General features: G+C 40.0%; 1 protein-coding gene across 1 annotated transcript in view; it reads right to left on the reverse strand.

The window, feature by feature from the left end:
• The window catches only part of nsmfa (NMDA receptor synaptonuclear signaling and neuronal migration factor a), a 44,648-nt gene that overhangs the window by 11,940 nt on the left and 16,465 nt on the right, over positions 1-16,243 (reverse strand). The window contains exons 5-8 of the mRNA XM_084572349.1: positions 12,591-12,659; positions 7,764-7,816; positions 5,586-5,675; positions 551-681 (exon numbers count right to left, since the gene is read on the reverse strand). Coding sequence (XP_084428475.1) covers positions 551-681; positions 5,586-5,675; positions 7,764-7,816; positions 12,591-12,659 — 343 coding nt within the window. The remainder of the gene's footprint in view (positions 1-550; positions 682-5,585; positions 5,676-7,763; positions 7,817-12,590; positions 12,660-16,243) is intronic.

Consider the following 16,243-nt stretch of genomic DNA (forward strand, 5'->3'; position numbering starts at 1 on the left):
ATAGAGCCAAGTGAGCCAGTGTTTTCTCAAGAATGCACAACTCTGTATAATGTCCACAGTGCTCAGGTTGTTCACTCACAAGATTAAGCAGATTTTTGTTTAACTGTCAGAATCTTGGTCTGTTTTTGCAGTTTTTGATTAGTTTTCATTTTGCCTTTATTTTCTGTGTATGAAGACAGAGTGAGATGTTAGCGAAAACCACACATTAAATCAACAAAATATTATTTTTTCATGGTCTTCACATTTTACATCACAAGTAGACAAACCTACGGCTCTACACAATCCTATGTTAAGGGGCCACCTTGGTAAGTTTTATACGAGTGAGCAGAAATTTATCATCCATGACACAGCAGAGGAGAGGTATACGCTTTTATCGAATCCAACTCTCACACCCTGTGCGGCTGGGGACTATACACCAACGGGTTAACTGCCAAATTCCCAAAACATCTATAGCAATCTAAGGGGAGTCTGGATTTCACATTTCAAAAAAGTGAACAATTGGTATAATGTATCTATTGATTGGGGAGTTCCCTGGTTTTCAGTCACTTACCATGATTTTGGGAGGTATAAAATCATCTCCCTCACAGGCCAGCCTTTCCATCTCTCTTTCCTCCTCCCAGTCCATATTGTCATCAAGGCCTCCTTCATCCAGGGTGCCAGAGGAGGTCTGCAGGTCTCCACCTAGAAGAGAATATAAGACAGTGTGAGGAAAAAGATTTGTGATAATAGGGTATATTCAGAGGTGTCGGGGTGGGTGGCAAGAAATGTGACACAGAAAGAGAAAGTCTCAAAGGGAAGGGAGGATGTGGCCAGGAAGTGAAAAAGAAAGTGAGTGCAGAGGACAGTGAAAAAGGATGGAGCTGTTAATGATGGCAGTGACATAAGAAAATGGCAGATGGAACAGAAAAAAAAAGCAGAGACAGCTGGCAGTTACAGAAAGAAATGACTGATAGCAAGTGTGGCGGCAGGTTTTCAGGCATAAACTAACAAGAAGGGCTAAGCAGACCTCACCAGGTTCAGAGAGGAGCTATTGTAAAATGAAAAAATATTGTATAATATGTGATCATAATGTGATCATATTTTATTCTATACTTTGTCAGCGTTTGCGTGACCAGTACTACACATTTCATAGACTTTTGATGGGATTCCCAGAAACCATAGTAAGGCAGAAGTTTAATGTTCATTTGCTGGCACTAGGTTTCTTAACAGTCTGGCAACAGACAGGTCTTTTTCACAGAATAATTTCTGGTTATTTAACTAGTACTGTTCAGGATTTTTGGGACCTTGGTGAGAGGAGCCATTGTAATCGAAGTTGCTTCATCAGTTGAGGGTGTTCACAGTCCCAACAGCTCCCATTCTCATGCTACTTTCTGTTTTTTTTCTTTCTAACAATTTCTCGCTTGACTTCCCCATTGTTGCCTTCTCTATTCTCTCTTTCCAACCAGTGCAATATCAGCTGCCTGCAAATGTAGTGTAGTTTATGGTTTTCATGAGAACTCTTATGTTATTCATGATCTCAAAAGTAGATAATTTGTCTTAAAAGGTTCATATTCCCAATGGGATCATCATTTCATACGCCTTTTCACATTCTTAAATTACATCGTCGTCTCATTATTTTGCCAAGTGGCTGAGCTCGGTGGACTTCAGACGCCGCAATCTCAAACGTGAGTAGCGCATGACTTGCCCGCTGATATCGTAATGGTTTGCACTTAAGGCCAAGGAAAAACTGTGGTTTCTTGTTTCCAGCTAGGGACCAATTATTCATGTTCCAGACTGATTCAGTTTTGGTCAAATTGCTCTGAAAGTTTTAATATTAGGTATGTGAACCTGCATGAATTTCATTTCGTATTGGCAGAAAAAGAATAATAGTTGGGTAAATTATATGGCAATGTTCTTTTTCAGTGATTGAAAGCCTATCAAGAGCTGGCATTCAGAGGGGGGGTTAATAATGTGATATCAAATGCAGTTGTCATCTTAATGATTGAATCTATTACCTAGAATAAGGAGTGAAAGCAACGTTATTAGTGTAATCTGATGAGTCCTAGGAAATTGCCTGTGGAACTAGTAATGTTGACAATGGTCAGTTATTGATTACACTTAAAGATTTGTTGTTAAATTTGTTAATGCAAAACCAGATGGGCAACAGAACCAGTGAAAAATAACTATATATTCCATGATTTACACAATGGAAATAATATTTTGGCTTAACCATATTTGTCTTGACAGATATTATTGCAGTGTGTTTGCATCAGAAGGCCTTGTTGAACTGAGATTTTGTTGTTAATTGCCATGATTGATGGGCTTGTGGGTGTGAAATGAAACGCCAACTCCTCAAACCTGTATGAATTTGATCTTTTATTGTTGTTACCTTGCAGATGTATTTAATTTCTTGACATCGTTAGATATTAATTTTATGATTAGTGACACTAATGAGAGACAGTTGTTTATTAGGGCCGAGCTCCCTGTGCTTCTTTGATACTTGAGTGGGTGGTTTGATGCCGTCTCTGTGCCTTGAAGTGTATGAATCTAGTGACAATTTTATGTTGCTATGTGCTTTTATAGAAAACTGCCATATTGATGACAGATTTGAGCACTGATTAACTCGCCATGTTTCTGTGCTGTAGTTTAATTGCAGTGTAAGCGGAAGGTCAGCGTCTACGGTTATATGTGTATTCTAGTTAATCATTTCTACCTACTCCTACTGGGCTACAGTACTCCATGTTAATGTAGAATATGTTAATATACTGTATCTGCATTGTTCAACAGTGTCCAATTTTCTTAGCTTTTCAATCTACAAATGCACACTCTTCCCAGCAAATGAATAGATAGAAAAGAGCCATCATGAAAAATGTATGCTATGAAAATGGCCTATTGTCATGTTTTCATGAATAAATACGCTATTATTAGAAGTCACACTTGTATGGACTCTTTTGATTCTTTGACAGGAGCCGCAAGCCCTTACAGCTATGTCGTTGTGTCCTATCAACATATATATGTTTGCTGATAAGTAACAAGAGGTTGCAATATGTCAAAAATGTGGTGGGGAAACGTTACATAGTTCCCGTTGGTAAGTTTGTCCACCAGAGAGACGATTTTTAAAAACTGAAATGACCCAAACAACCGCAGTCCCTTTCAAATAAAAGGAATTATTATTAAAATGGTTTGTCATATCCTGCCAAAATCCAGTAATGGACCGTGTCATTCTTGATAGACTCGGTTCAATAGACCATTACTCTCAGAGTGATGGTTCTGTAGACCATCAAATAAAATCAATATAGATACCCGGGGCAAAATAGCCATTTGAAAAGGCGAGTGGAAGTGGAACAGCATGAAAGAAGAGGAAACGATGAGCAAGATTGACATTTAATGTCACAAGAGAACTTTCAGAGGTTTTGAGAACAATTTCTTTCCCTCAGGAAAGATGGAAGAATGAGGCGTCAACCACACCATTAAACTGTCATCAACAATTCATTAATCTTTCATCGCACTCTGTAACACTGATGGAGGTGAAGGGAAAAAAAACAACAACATAAAACCACAAACTGACAACACATGGCATGCAAAGCCTAACACTGAGACACACAAATCCTCCTTGCATTGACATTTGTAGATGCTGACACACTTGGACTGGGACACACACACCCACACACACACCAGTCTAGAAGACATACTCACAGAAAGAGAGAGCATCACAAAGTTGAAGAAAGACCCACGGTCATAAGGAGACAGATGGACAGGGTCAGAGTCAACAGCAGAGACAGTCAGTTTGTACGTGCAATGGTGTCATTCGCGTGTTCAGCAGATTTCGATTTTCTGCGTTAGTTAGCCTTGTTCTGCCAAAACCAGGAACTGAGCTGTAAAACTGTGATGACAAAATGTCACCTTATCGCAAAAGAGAGATCTCCGGCACAGACTGTGCGAGGTTGCAGACAAAATTGCACGCTGTCAGTGAAAAGTGGCTTAAACTCTTAAGTAACATCAGGTTGCCTTCCAATCTTGGATCCTGGATAAAATCTTATTATTACATTATTCTTCAATATCATTTTTTGTAATTGACCTTCTTTTAAAAGTTTGGTTTGTACTTCCTTGCAATTATCCATGCATAGTCTACATTGTGGCCTAGGCAAGTAGCCTACACTGTTGTGAGCATTTACACTTGTTCGCTGGTGTCTTGGCAACACTCTGTTATATCTATCTCACTATGTCAAACTTATTCATGTACTTTATTCTTGTACAAACCAATGGCAACTGGAAACCAATGGCAACTGGGAACCGATCAAGTCATGTTGGAGTCGGAGCTAATTAATGTTGAACAGCAGTTACTTTTACTGAAGCCACAACAATTCACAAAAGAGAGACGACGTTGGAGTAGATGGTGCACACAGTCATTGAGCAGATGAAAGGAGAATTTTCTGTACTTGTCCCTCACAAAGAAATGCATTTCGGACCGATCAAAGCTGTCGTGATTGCCCCTACTACTGTGTAGTTACATTTCTGGGAAGGTACACATCAGGCAGTGCAGGGTAGCTATGAAGTTGCACTGTACTCTACAATGTAGATCTGTCAACTAACGACTAATGCTGCGTTCACACTACTAGCGATCGAACAACAAGCTACAATTCATTTTCAATGGAAGCTGACGACATGAAGGGTCAAACTGACACCAAACACTTTTGCTACGTTACACGCTACATACCAAAGTTGAGCCAGCGTCAAGTTTTTGCTGATTTAATAATTCAGTGCCACATGAACCAATCAAATCTGTTTGGCAGCTAACCATGGACGACTTCACCAATGACTTCAACAAAGGCTTGAGACTTACAGACTTAGGGGGGAACTCGCAGACAGTGTAGCTGGCCACGCTTAGCGGCCGTTTTGTAGCTTTTGTAGCTAGCGTGAACGCGGCATAAATAGGCCACAGACGATTTTGGCTCATTGCAGCTGCACTGTAAGTATGACCCAAGCTCATATATCAAAGTGTTGATTACATTTTTTCACAGCAGACAAACACTGGCACCACTGAGTGGCTTTCAACTTCCTATGAGCTGACTGTGTATGAAAATTAATTAACAACAAAAGTACTGCTTGGGCTGTAATCACTGGTGTAATTACCAGTCAGAATGTGAGGGCACATGGGAAATGTATCACTGTACCCATTGTGCAAAATATGTTGTCAGTTTTCCACCACATTCAATCTTTTTTTCATAGATTGTAAAAACGTAAGGATTTATGCTTAACATCTCTAAAAGGACACATTTGCACCTGGCAGAGCATCTGAGAAACAGTTTGATCTTATTTATAGGGTGGACTGGGTCAGTTGTTTCCTCTCATGCCAGAAAAGTTATCAAGCGTAAAGAATGTACTACTTGCTCAAATATACTGATAAAATTCCCCCTTTTCCCAACATTCACAGGTCAAACTTGGCTTTACTTACTGTATGTGGACATTAACGCGTTTGTATTTGTAATTGGGATTTAGTAGCCTCAGAGTTAAAGCCTTTTTGCACCATTTTGGGACTGCATGTCGGCATTTGTTGGTCGTGTGTGTCTTTGTACATGAACGTGTGCGAGTCTGTGTTAACTCACTGTCTCTGGGTTCATGAGGAGATTCAGGCTTGACAGGGGTGGGATCACTCCAGGAACGGCTGAAACTCTTCGATCTACGTTCAGCGAATGCTAGTGCAGGCGGGGAGAGATAGTCACACACACTCATACACAAACACACACGCGCGCTGGCAAGCCTGCAAAACTGGCTGTTTCCTCTATACACTCACCACCTAAAACACAGAAGGCGGATGCAGCCACAAGTGCACAAATATAGTGTACATACAATGCCATCCCTCCTCTGCATCGACGTACGAGCTGCCTACATGTAAACACACACAGAGTACACAAACATACTGCTGCTCATTCCTGTTCCTTCAATCATTAGTATGGATTTATCTCGTTTCACACATTTACCGAGCTGAGTGATAAAATCAGCTCTGCTTTGAACAGTAATCACTGTGCTCTTACTGTATTTTTAGGCCACTTGAAAGAGTTTGACACGGTTAATCAACAGCATTCCTCAAGGTGCCGTAGAGTTTGCCTCCTGTGGTTTCTAGGCTGATGGATACTAACATTAATTTTGCTTTTGATAACAACTGGTTCTTTTCAAGTACAAATTTCTTTTGATTTTCAGCTCAAGCATTCGTAAGGTCAACCTTTTAATGTCCTCTCATGATCAAAACGGTTTTCTTTAATATAGCTGTCAAAAGATTACCTTTGAGAGATATCTTGTGTGATCATTTCAGCCTGTTGTCCTATTTTGTTATCTCGGCATCAGAGATACTGTGGTCTTTGAAATCTTTGTGAGCTTTGATGTAGTGTTTCTTTTATTTTTTTAAGAATCAGAGTCAAATGAATTTCCTCTGGCTGGCTTTGGCCCAGTGTAATTTTATTTCATTACATTATTTGTCGTTGATTATTTAACCAGTTAGACAGCTCCCTACTCACTGCAGAGATGTCTGAAATGTTGAACAACTCTGACACAACTGTCAGCATCAACAAGAGATAGGGGTTAGTACTTAAGTCTTAAAAGTGTACAAAATAAATTTTGAATGTCACATTTTAATTTTTATTTACTTTATTAATTTACCTGTGTCTACACCCAGAAATTGCACTTAAACATCCACCTCCAACTAATGACAATCTGACAAGACCACAGCAAGCCGGTACAGATGTTCTGAGCATGCGTGAGAGCAAAACTCTTCATACCAGCATTAATCTGTATTGGCAATTAAAAAGAAGTAAACTGCAAGAGCTACAAACCCTCTACAGAGCTGTCCTCTCTTAAATCAAGCTGCTGAATTGGTAGAAAAGCTGCAGACAGGTGTCTGACGAGTTTCAATGGTGCAGGACACATACGCTCGCCGACGGCCCAACACTGGCACCATGACAACTGCCGTCTTGTTGTTAAGTATGACCTGATATTATCATAAGCCATTCTTACATGCGTCCCCGTTATGACTTTATGTTACGGCTTCAACAAAAGTTTCACTGCCCAACAAATAAAAGGAGGGTTTTAACCTCTCCCTTACTGAATCTTCCTGAATACACCTCCAAAACTGAAAACACATACTGTACAGTTACACTATTTTACCTTTCCAAACTATTTATGAACCGAGTGCTGACACAATAAAAATATAACCTCTTTATTCATTAGGTTATAGATTACACTTACTGTATCCATCCATATTTTCCTCATTCAAACTTTTCATCAAACCTTAAAAATCCTGACCAGTAACTCTTTAGATGTTTATTTTCATCTGTCTTATGCATCTTATATGCACCACTGACACTATTTGCACAAACACATGTACACACTTCATTTCATGCATGTCATTCCCTTGCTGTCTGCCGTTCTAAATCACCCATAATCTCTCTTCTTCAAACAAACAAAAAGCACACATTCAAAGCGATACAACGGGAAAAGGCCACCTACTGTACACTGTACACACTCATACTGTATATACACACATGCACAGACTCACATCTTCTCAAAAACTCACATATTGATGATAATATATATATATATAAATAGACATAGTTCTCAAGGAAAGACAATAGGGCGTTCAACAAAATCTGAACAAAGCAACAGTGCCTGGTGCCACACACATGCGATAACACAAACACACACTGACAAAAAGGTACTGATGGTGGTGGGGTGAACGACATCACAGTCAATTTCAGCTAACATATCAACCACACACACATCTGACTCACTCTGTGCTTTAATCCTCCTGCTGCCCACCATCCGAAGATGCTTCCGGAAGTTCCTGTAGTGAAATCAAATCAAAGCGGAGGAGGGATGACAGAGGACAGAGGAAGGACCAAAATGCAAAGAATAGAAAGAGGGAAGGGGTGGGAGGGGAAATAAAGTCAAGCAAGACAAAAAGAGCAGACTTTAGTGTCAAGCTTCTGTTTCTAAAAGAGCTGAAAGCAACGGATAATTAGGTAAATATATGCAGTTCCTTGTCAGTGTGAATGGAAAATAGTAGTTATAGAAGTGGCGTAGGTGTAATGTACCACACAGCACTAATGCTTCCCTTTTATAGTGTAGATTTAGAAGACACAGGATATTCATTCATGTAACAACAGCCAAGTGTTCATAGGACAATCGAGACAAAGCTCTGACACGCCTTCAACGCTATGTGCTTGCAAACTGTTATGTGATTGATAACACAGAGGTGTCAGTTTCTCTTCTAAATATGCTGCTTCGTTATATAATTATGAGGGTAGTCATATCGGTCTGTAGGTAACGCATTTGTGATTGCAAGAGAGCCAAGATCCCCCTCTCTAACCAATCTCAGCTCAGTTGATTAGGTTCAGAGTGCGATCCCTGTGTTCACACAAGCCAAATGAACCAACCTGGAGGTCAAACGCTCCCAGTTTCAGAACAACGTCCTAAGACAAGCATTGTGTTCCACGGAATTTCCTGACCATGTCCCAGCTGTAATGGATCATTGATAGTACCCTGGCTAATGTCTTAAGGAACAGCCAGTCCTTTAAGATTATTCTTTCCTCCAAGAGGCAGCCCGGCGTCAAAAGAACATGAACATACTCACACAGATGTCCTTCCCAGCAGAAAAGATACTCAACAAACCCAAAAGTCGAGACACGTAAGATTTAATTCATAACCTGTCAGCCAGTGCCTTGCCTACCTCACCACCAGTTTCAAAGTGTGTGAGCCAGAAAATTGAAAAGGGAGTTTTCTTGTCTCATTAGGAGGAGAGCAAATATTCAGATGTTCCTGCTAATGAAGTTCATTTTTCTTGCAAACTGAGGTAGTCATCTTCCGCTGACTACTGTGTATGTAACAGGATTTGAGGAAGGATTATTGGAGATACTGGAGTGCAATCACTCGGCAAAATATTATGTTTTAAAATCTCAAATATAGTCAATTCTCAGATAAGTATTATGGAAACTACAACAAATTGTGAATTAGGAGCATTCGGCGCTGCTGTTGTGTCTTGTCTCTTTAAGGATAAGAGGAGCTTTAGACGTGTCTGGAAGGGGATCACACGCACTAATCAAAATTTGTGAGACAGTAAAGAATATTTGGTGTAGATTTTCTTTTGTTTCTAGTATGCAAGGTTCTCCTAATGTATTGTTTCAACCCTTTAAATGTTGACAAGGCTGAATGTCTCCTAGCAACAGTAAAATGTTCTCATGAATCTATAGATTTGTTGTTTCTAGGTAATTAAATGTACAATTTTTGCATCTCCACTTGAACTCTTTAATAAGAACAAACTGCTAGGGTTCACGTCGCTTCTCCTTGTGACTTCCTGTCTCATCCTGACATGATGTTCTATGCAAGAGCCCCAGATAAACATCTTTTTATCTTTCCCGGCCCCTCCCTTGTTGCCACTACACCAAGCTACCGGTGAACTCTCATTTTTAATGGTCTCTGCAGGTGGTTATGTGTGAGTGGGAAGAACATCCATGTTTATCTGGTTGTAGAGAACATAAAAGGGGGGAGAAAGGTCTTTTGTCCTTGGCTTACCTCTGTAACAATGTCAGCAGAGCAACAGTTTGCTTGCGACATCAAACAATGCATTTCACAGCTAGTTCTGTCAGCTAAATTAATGGCTTCATGCCGACACGTGGTCTAAAAAGGGGCAATATAGTAATTACATATAAGAAATAAGACTTTCTTTGTACTTAGATCCTTAACACGCTAATGGAGTGAGTGTTTTAACCTGCTGCCTTCAAAGGAGCAGTATGGAGACAGTTAAAGAGATTAAGACAGGAAATGTGTGAGAAACCACATCCACCTCCAACTAATGACAATCTGACAAGTCCTCCCACTCATTTCTTCAGCTCTTCTTGTAACTCTCTGTAACCCATTTCAATCTTATGTTTCACCTATGTACAGTATCTCTCTTATACGTTTTTGGTTCTCCTCTGCCTGCTCTTGTTCCTTTACCCTTACCAATCTGAAACTATCTGAAACAAACATTCCATAGGTGAATACAGTTACACAACATGTGGGTAATGACTTTAAATGCAATATTTACAGACTGCATATTTAATTGAGTAAGCAGAAATCTGTCATCACACCTGCAGTGTGGAGGATGAGGGTGTGGGTGGGTGTGCAGCATGCCTACCTTTTATGTGGAGGTTATAGTGCGTGACTGTCACGCGCATTAATGACCGACTATCGGTAGGTTTGCTGCTATTGTTGAGATGGGAACTTTTTCTTTGGTGGCTTTCATACCTACTGTATGTTTTGTTACGATTCAGAACGTTGGTACAGTATTAGTACAGTGTTCATTTAACGTTGGTTTGGTTTGGGTCTTGTTCACAAGGAAATGGAGACAAAGCAGTTGAGAGAAGTTTCTGAATGCACTCAGCACCACGTGCTTGCAAGCCGTTTTGTGATTGGTCATAATTTTGCAGTTAAATGAGATCAGTCAAACATTGAGCACCTAATATGAGCACTGGCATTTCTCGCTGTTTACTCACTTTGATCAAGGTAAACTGCTTGGTAATGTAATGATTAGCTTATTAAGAGTAGTCATATCGGTCCATGGGTAACGTGCAGTTCAACAAAAATGCTTTGCGCCGTGATTGCAAGAACGCTCAGGTCACCCTCTGTAACGGTCTTCATCTCGGTTGATTTGTTCCGGGACGGAGTGTGATTGCTGTGTTCACACCAGCCGTAACAAACCGACCTGGAGGGGATTCGCTACCAGTTTCAGAACAACAACCTAGGTGTGAAAGCACCCTTAGTGTTTTATGTGTCGATGCAGTAATATTTGAAATGTGAAATGTGTGTATGTCTTTGACCAGAATGTCTTGTCTACAGTTTCGCATAAATGCAGAAGTATTTAACATCATAGAAATAATTAATGGTTGTTTGGATGCCCCTGTTTTGACCAAGTACTGCACATAGTGCATACAGTAATCTCTGCCCTGGTAGACAAGGTCTAAAGAATGTCATTTTAGATGCAGCAACAGCTAGAATTACTCTTTCGACAATGTAGCAGAACTATTTATAAAAACCATAAAGACATGTTATCAAGAAACGGGTAACAATAATGAAGCGATGTTAAAATCACTACTATAATAATTGTAGCAAGATTTATGTTCATTATTATTATTATTATTATTATTATTATTATTATTATTACATTGTACCTTTAACACGGGGTGCAAATGCAAGTACATTCAGTCCACCAGCACAAACTCAACAGCAGTGTTATCCTTTTCCTTCACTGGTACCTGACTGGAACCTGAAGTCCTGCCTGAGAACTGCTAGTGTAAGAGAATTATAATTTCTCTGTCGTGTGGGCCCATCTAATCCAGAGATATTTTTATATTCTGTTTGTGTCAAACATTTTTCCTTCCGCACTACTTTTTTTTTTTTGTTCTGACTTTCTTTGAGTGTACCATCCAGATTGAAACAGCGAGGTTTCTTATTTCAATCTCCAGCCAGAGGCGCCTCAACCTTTGTGCAAAGAACCTTTCAAAGTGTTTTCTGTTTGTTACAGAAAGAAAAAGGCTGAGGAACAACATTTTTTACCAAGTCAGAGTATTATATCGTCAAGAGATTTCAGGTCCCATGCATCATTTTCTCCGTCCATGTTGTAACCCAGGGCTGACAGTTTCTACTTCATTCACTTAGAGACCTGTTTTCCCCGTTCGCTCTGTTTTTAGTGGTCAAATACCTATCTTAGTGTGTTAAAAGGTCAAAATGGAATGATATGTATTTTATAATTTGAGTGCCCTAGGATGAAGATGTTTTAATGTGATAAGATATATATTTTCTTGTAATAGGATATTTTTGTGGATTTTAGAGACTTTGTGTCCCTAAAAGTATTTTCCTCATGTTCAGATCAGTCATTTTGATGGAATAACACACAGTGTTAATGGTGTTGACACTGCAGATGGATGACACTGAGATGTCAAAGGAATTGAGATGTACTGCCTGGTGTCACATGCACCATCTGCCCCTTTGTGACAGAGCATCTGGGTCTGAGTGGGTCGGTTTCTGAACTTGTCACTGAAGGCATTACTTCTATATGTGTTACAGAATCTCTTCCCGTGTTTCCAGTGATTTTCAAAATGCTAGTTCTTTTACTTTTAGGGAAGCATTGGAATATTTGTTAAGGGAATATCTTCACATTTGTTATTCTGTAGTTATACGACAGCCACGCTTGCGCAGTATGAACAACAAATCAATTCACAAATCCATTCATATAGACTTGCAAATTGACTTGTCAACCAATAGCAGTAAATATATAGTTCAACCTTTTTATTTCCTGCGCCTCTTTTGATCTTTTCAGTTTTATCAAAGAATATAAAACAGATTCACCGTGGCTTGCACTGCAGCTCTGGCCTAAAAATTGGTACACCGTAAGCAGATCCTTTTCAGTCCCTTTGAAAGCTGCTGACATCCTCACACCTTCAGGTGCTAGCGCCACGTTTTGACTCCTTGGCTTAGTCATATTAGATACGGCTGTAAATAAACAACAACGGAGCTATAGCCAGAAGTGAGCGCCAACAGCACTCGAGCAAAGCACCGGCTGGCGGGGGCACGCGCCGTACCTCTGGATGACTTCAGCCGAATCCTGCTCCCTCTCTCTCCTTTTTCTCTGCACAAATCCCCGGAAAGCCCTGCCAGGACGTGGCACAGTATTAAAGGGATGAGAGAGGGAGAATGCTGGCATAGCAAGGGGGTAGGACAGTGCAGGGAGGCTGATGCCACGGCTTTTAGCTGCAGGGTTCATTTGCCTGTGAAGGGGACGCTGTTGTAGGTAGGCAGCAGATAGCTTTGAGTATAAAGACAGAAAGTCAAGTCACGTCACCAGCTCAAGTCTTATTTTCTGTTCACCCTTGTACTAGATAGAACCCATCATCCAATAGAAATGATTAGAAAAAGATTTCTATTATGCCACTTTAAATTCTTAAAGGAATAGTTGGTTTTGGGGGGAATTTTAGTTTTTGATAGTTGCCCAGAATCAGTCATGCTTGCTTGTTTTATTTCCTCATTTTAAATTTATGTTGAGTTTGGAGCTTATCATAGCCAAATTTAGCTCTTAGACATGTGGGCTCAAGACGCTGCTAGACTTAAAAACTGCACGTTCTCCAGAGCTGTCTGGTTACTGTACTTCCTCTTCGCAGCTTGCTGTGTATCCATTATTCATGGACACATTTTCTACATTAAAACTATAATCCTCAAGCAAGCCGTCAACAGCGAAGTTGTTGCGGAAGTCAGTTGTTTGGTTACTTCAGCTCATGTGAAAGTTGAACATGCTCGGACTAGCAGAAAGTGATTCCACTCGGCTCAAGCTGGACATTTTATGTGTCGAAGTACAAACATGGTGTGAAACGCATCACTTTGAATGTGTGATTATCTCTTCAACAGACTTAATGGTTGTCAACCAAAAAAAGTGTGACCCAACAACTCTGTGAAGCTGATTAACATTTGTCCAAATCAGAGACAGCTCTAGAGATGAAGAATCTCCAGCCGTGAAAAATAGAATAGTTTGTGTGTTTAATGAAACCCCGCTTTTGGTACTTAGATTCTGGGTAAGTGGAGGAAATTTGCAAGTAATATTCCCCCCAACCAACACACCCATTTAATGAAAAAGATTGGCATTATTCTTTACTAACTAATTCCAGGAAAAGACCAAGATCAACAATTCTTTAGTCCATTTCTCAAAACTACCGAGACTGTGGCCCTCAAGTCCACTCAATTAACCGAGGCTGAGATTTAGGCACAATTAAACCTCGGCTGAGCTTTTAATGCGCCAGGATGGGGTCTGTGGTATTGACCTTCAAATAAACTAGTGTCTCCATTTATTATAATAAAGCAAAATATGGAACAGAGCAGCAGGGTTGTTTTTAATAGTAATTGGACATCAATGGAGGTCTGTAACACAGAGGTATACTCAAGTGGAAAAACTCTGTGCCTGAAAAATGAAGGCAACACGCAAGTGCTCTAACTTGCGGTTCTTCAAATGGCCAGTTGAGGCTAGCTCCAAAATCGAATTAATCCCCTTAGACCCCATGTTAGAAAAATGGAAGTTGCGTTTTAACTCACCCATCATAATTATAACAATACTTAAAGTTATGCATAATTTAGGTTGCAGCTGCTCTAAGTGACAGGTGATTGCTCTCTCAGGTTGTTCCCTGTCTGCTGGGGTGTCACTTGTCCAACTTAGCTCCACCTCTGAATTACCCAAAACCAAGATGGCGATGACCACAGACATCAAACTGGGCTTCAAAACCGCTCTTTGGGAAACATATGGGTGATTCCAGGTGATTTGCCTGTCTTTATAAACAGACGATGGATTACTGTATTGCTGGTTTTGGCATTTTCATCAGCGTAAGAAAGAATACAGAATCACGTAACCTATTCCCTAACCATAGATCAAATAGATCCCACATTTCTCTTTGAGCTGGCAGCCAGCGATTAGCTTGGTTTAAGAGAAAACAAATGCCAGCATTCAGTGACAAGCTCAGGTTAGTTGGGTTTAGTTAGGAAAGTTGTGTTGGAGCAGTGGTTATGCAGTATGAAATGACAAAGTTTGACTTAGTAACACACCTTCAGTGTTAATAATGTTAGTTAGCAAATTGCTCAAGATACCTTTCTGTTAGTCTAAGAGCTGAACACTCAAGACCCATTTAACAGATGTTAATAATCTTCCCACAACACATTTTAGTGGATACTGGATCTACTACAGTTGTTTGCAACTCAATAGATGGCTAAAACGGACTGATAGCTGACTTCTTGTTCAATACAACTAAACGGAAGACACTGAAATCACATTTTATCACTATAAATACTTGTTGTTATCAAACTTCCCCAAAGCCAATCTCTACCCTCTGTTCCAAACATGGCTACAGTATAGTCAGCCAGCCCAGATTCAGTGATAATTAGAACGGCTGTAGAGCAGGAACAGAGCCCCAAAATCTCTGCCATAAAAATCTCAAATGGCCAAACTGTCTATTACCGTGTCCTTAGTGAGTGTGTGTATGTGCCAAACTAACAGAACTTCTGGGTGGATGTTAGCTGGAAGGGTTTAGGTCAGCCAACACACAGACAGACATTTTCTGATCATGAGTTCTGAAGACTCACTCAGCTGCAGAGCAGTAAACTGAAATGTATCCCTTCTATTGCATGAAAATCCTGTAACTCAATTTTTCACTTTTGGCTTACATTAAAGGGACGTCTATAACTGTCAATCGGAAAATTCATTTTTGAAGACATGCAATTTTAAATGTAGGTTTCCCCATATCAGAAATAGCATTGAAATCTGCTTCCTTGGCTCATATAAAGATACAAACAGATTGCCTGTAACTTCCTGCCCAACCCTGCACACATATCTCACATATCTCTGCACTCCCCGGTTCTATCTTGCAGTAATTTGTTCTCTCTTCCTTAACAAATGTAGGTCAAGGATGAAGGTTAAATGGTAGTCATCGAAGGAATTGAGGAACAGCAGTTAAGGACAAGAGGTAAGTTAGTTAAGTAAGGGGGAAAAAAAAGCAAGCGTGGAAAAATACTCACGATATCCTGTTTGAGTGTCCCAAGATTAATTAGCATGCAAGAAGAAGAGACAAGAGAAAATAAAAACAGTTTAGGCACCAGTGAGCAGTGAGTCCAAAAAACAGAGAGATTCAGAAAGACAAAGAACTGGAATAGGCCTAATGAGACAGGAACAAAAAGATTGCTTGACCTTCATGAATAAAAGTCAACTTGGGATGCCACATAATTGCTGCTGGTCTGTGATTATTTAATTCGCTAAATGAATACTTCCACTTAAACACGCTACTGGTTCTGGCTTTCGTGACATGCATCTAACACAAGATGAAAGTTGAAAATGCAAAAGAGATTAAGACGACAGCGATGGACAGAGACAGACTGTTGCAAACTGCTGTCATCCAGTCATACAGGAGACTCATAGAGAGTCATGTACACATTTTTACTTCCTTTAAAGAAACAGTGATTGTTTGGTGTGTTTTAGACCTCAAACCACAAACTGCATACCCAACATTACTGCCACTGCATTTAGGGATGCAACCATTGATTACGTAAATGCATCCATTTGTGTGGAATGCGTTGAAGCAATGTTTACTTGCCAATGCTTAGCATGGCAGGGCTGTTTTCCAGTGCATCTACAGGTTGTGAGTAGTTTATGCCGTTCATGTGCATTTAGACTTCCATAGCTCGCCATAGATTTCCATTAACGTTA

This window comes from Chelon labrosus, assembly GCF_963514085.1.
Source record: "Chelon labrosus genome assembly, chromosome: 22".
Classification (NCBI taxonomy): domain Eukaryota; kingdom Metazoa; phylum Chordata; class Actinopteri; order Mugiliformes; family Mugilidae; genus Chelon; species Chelon labrosus.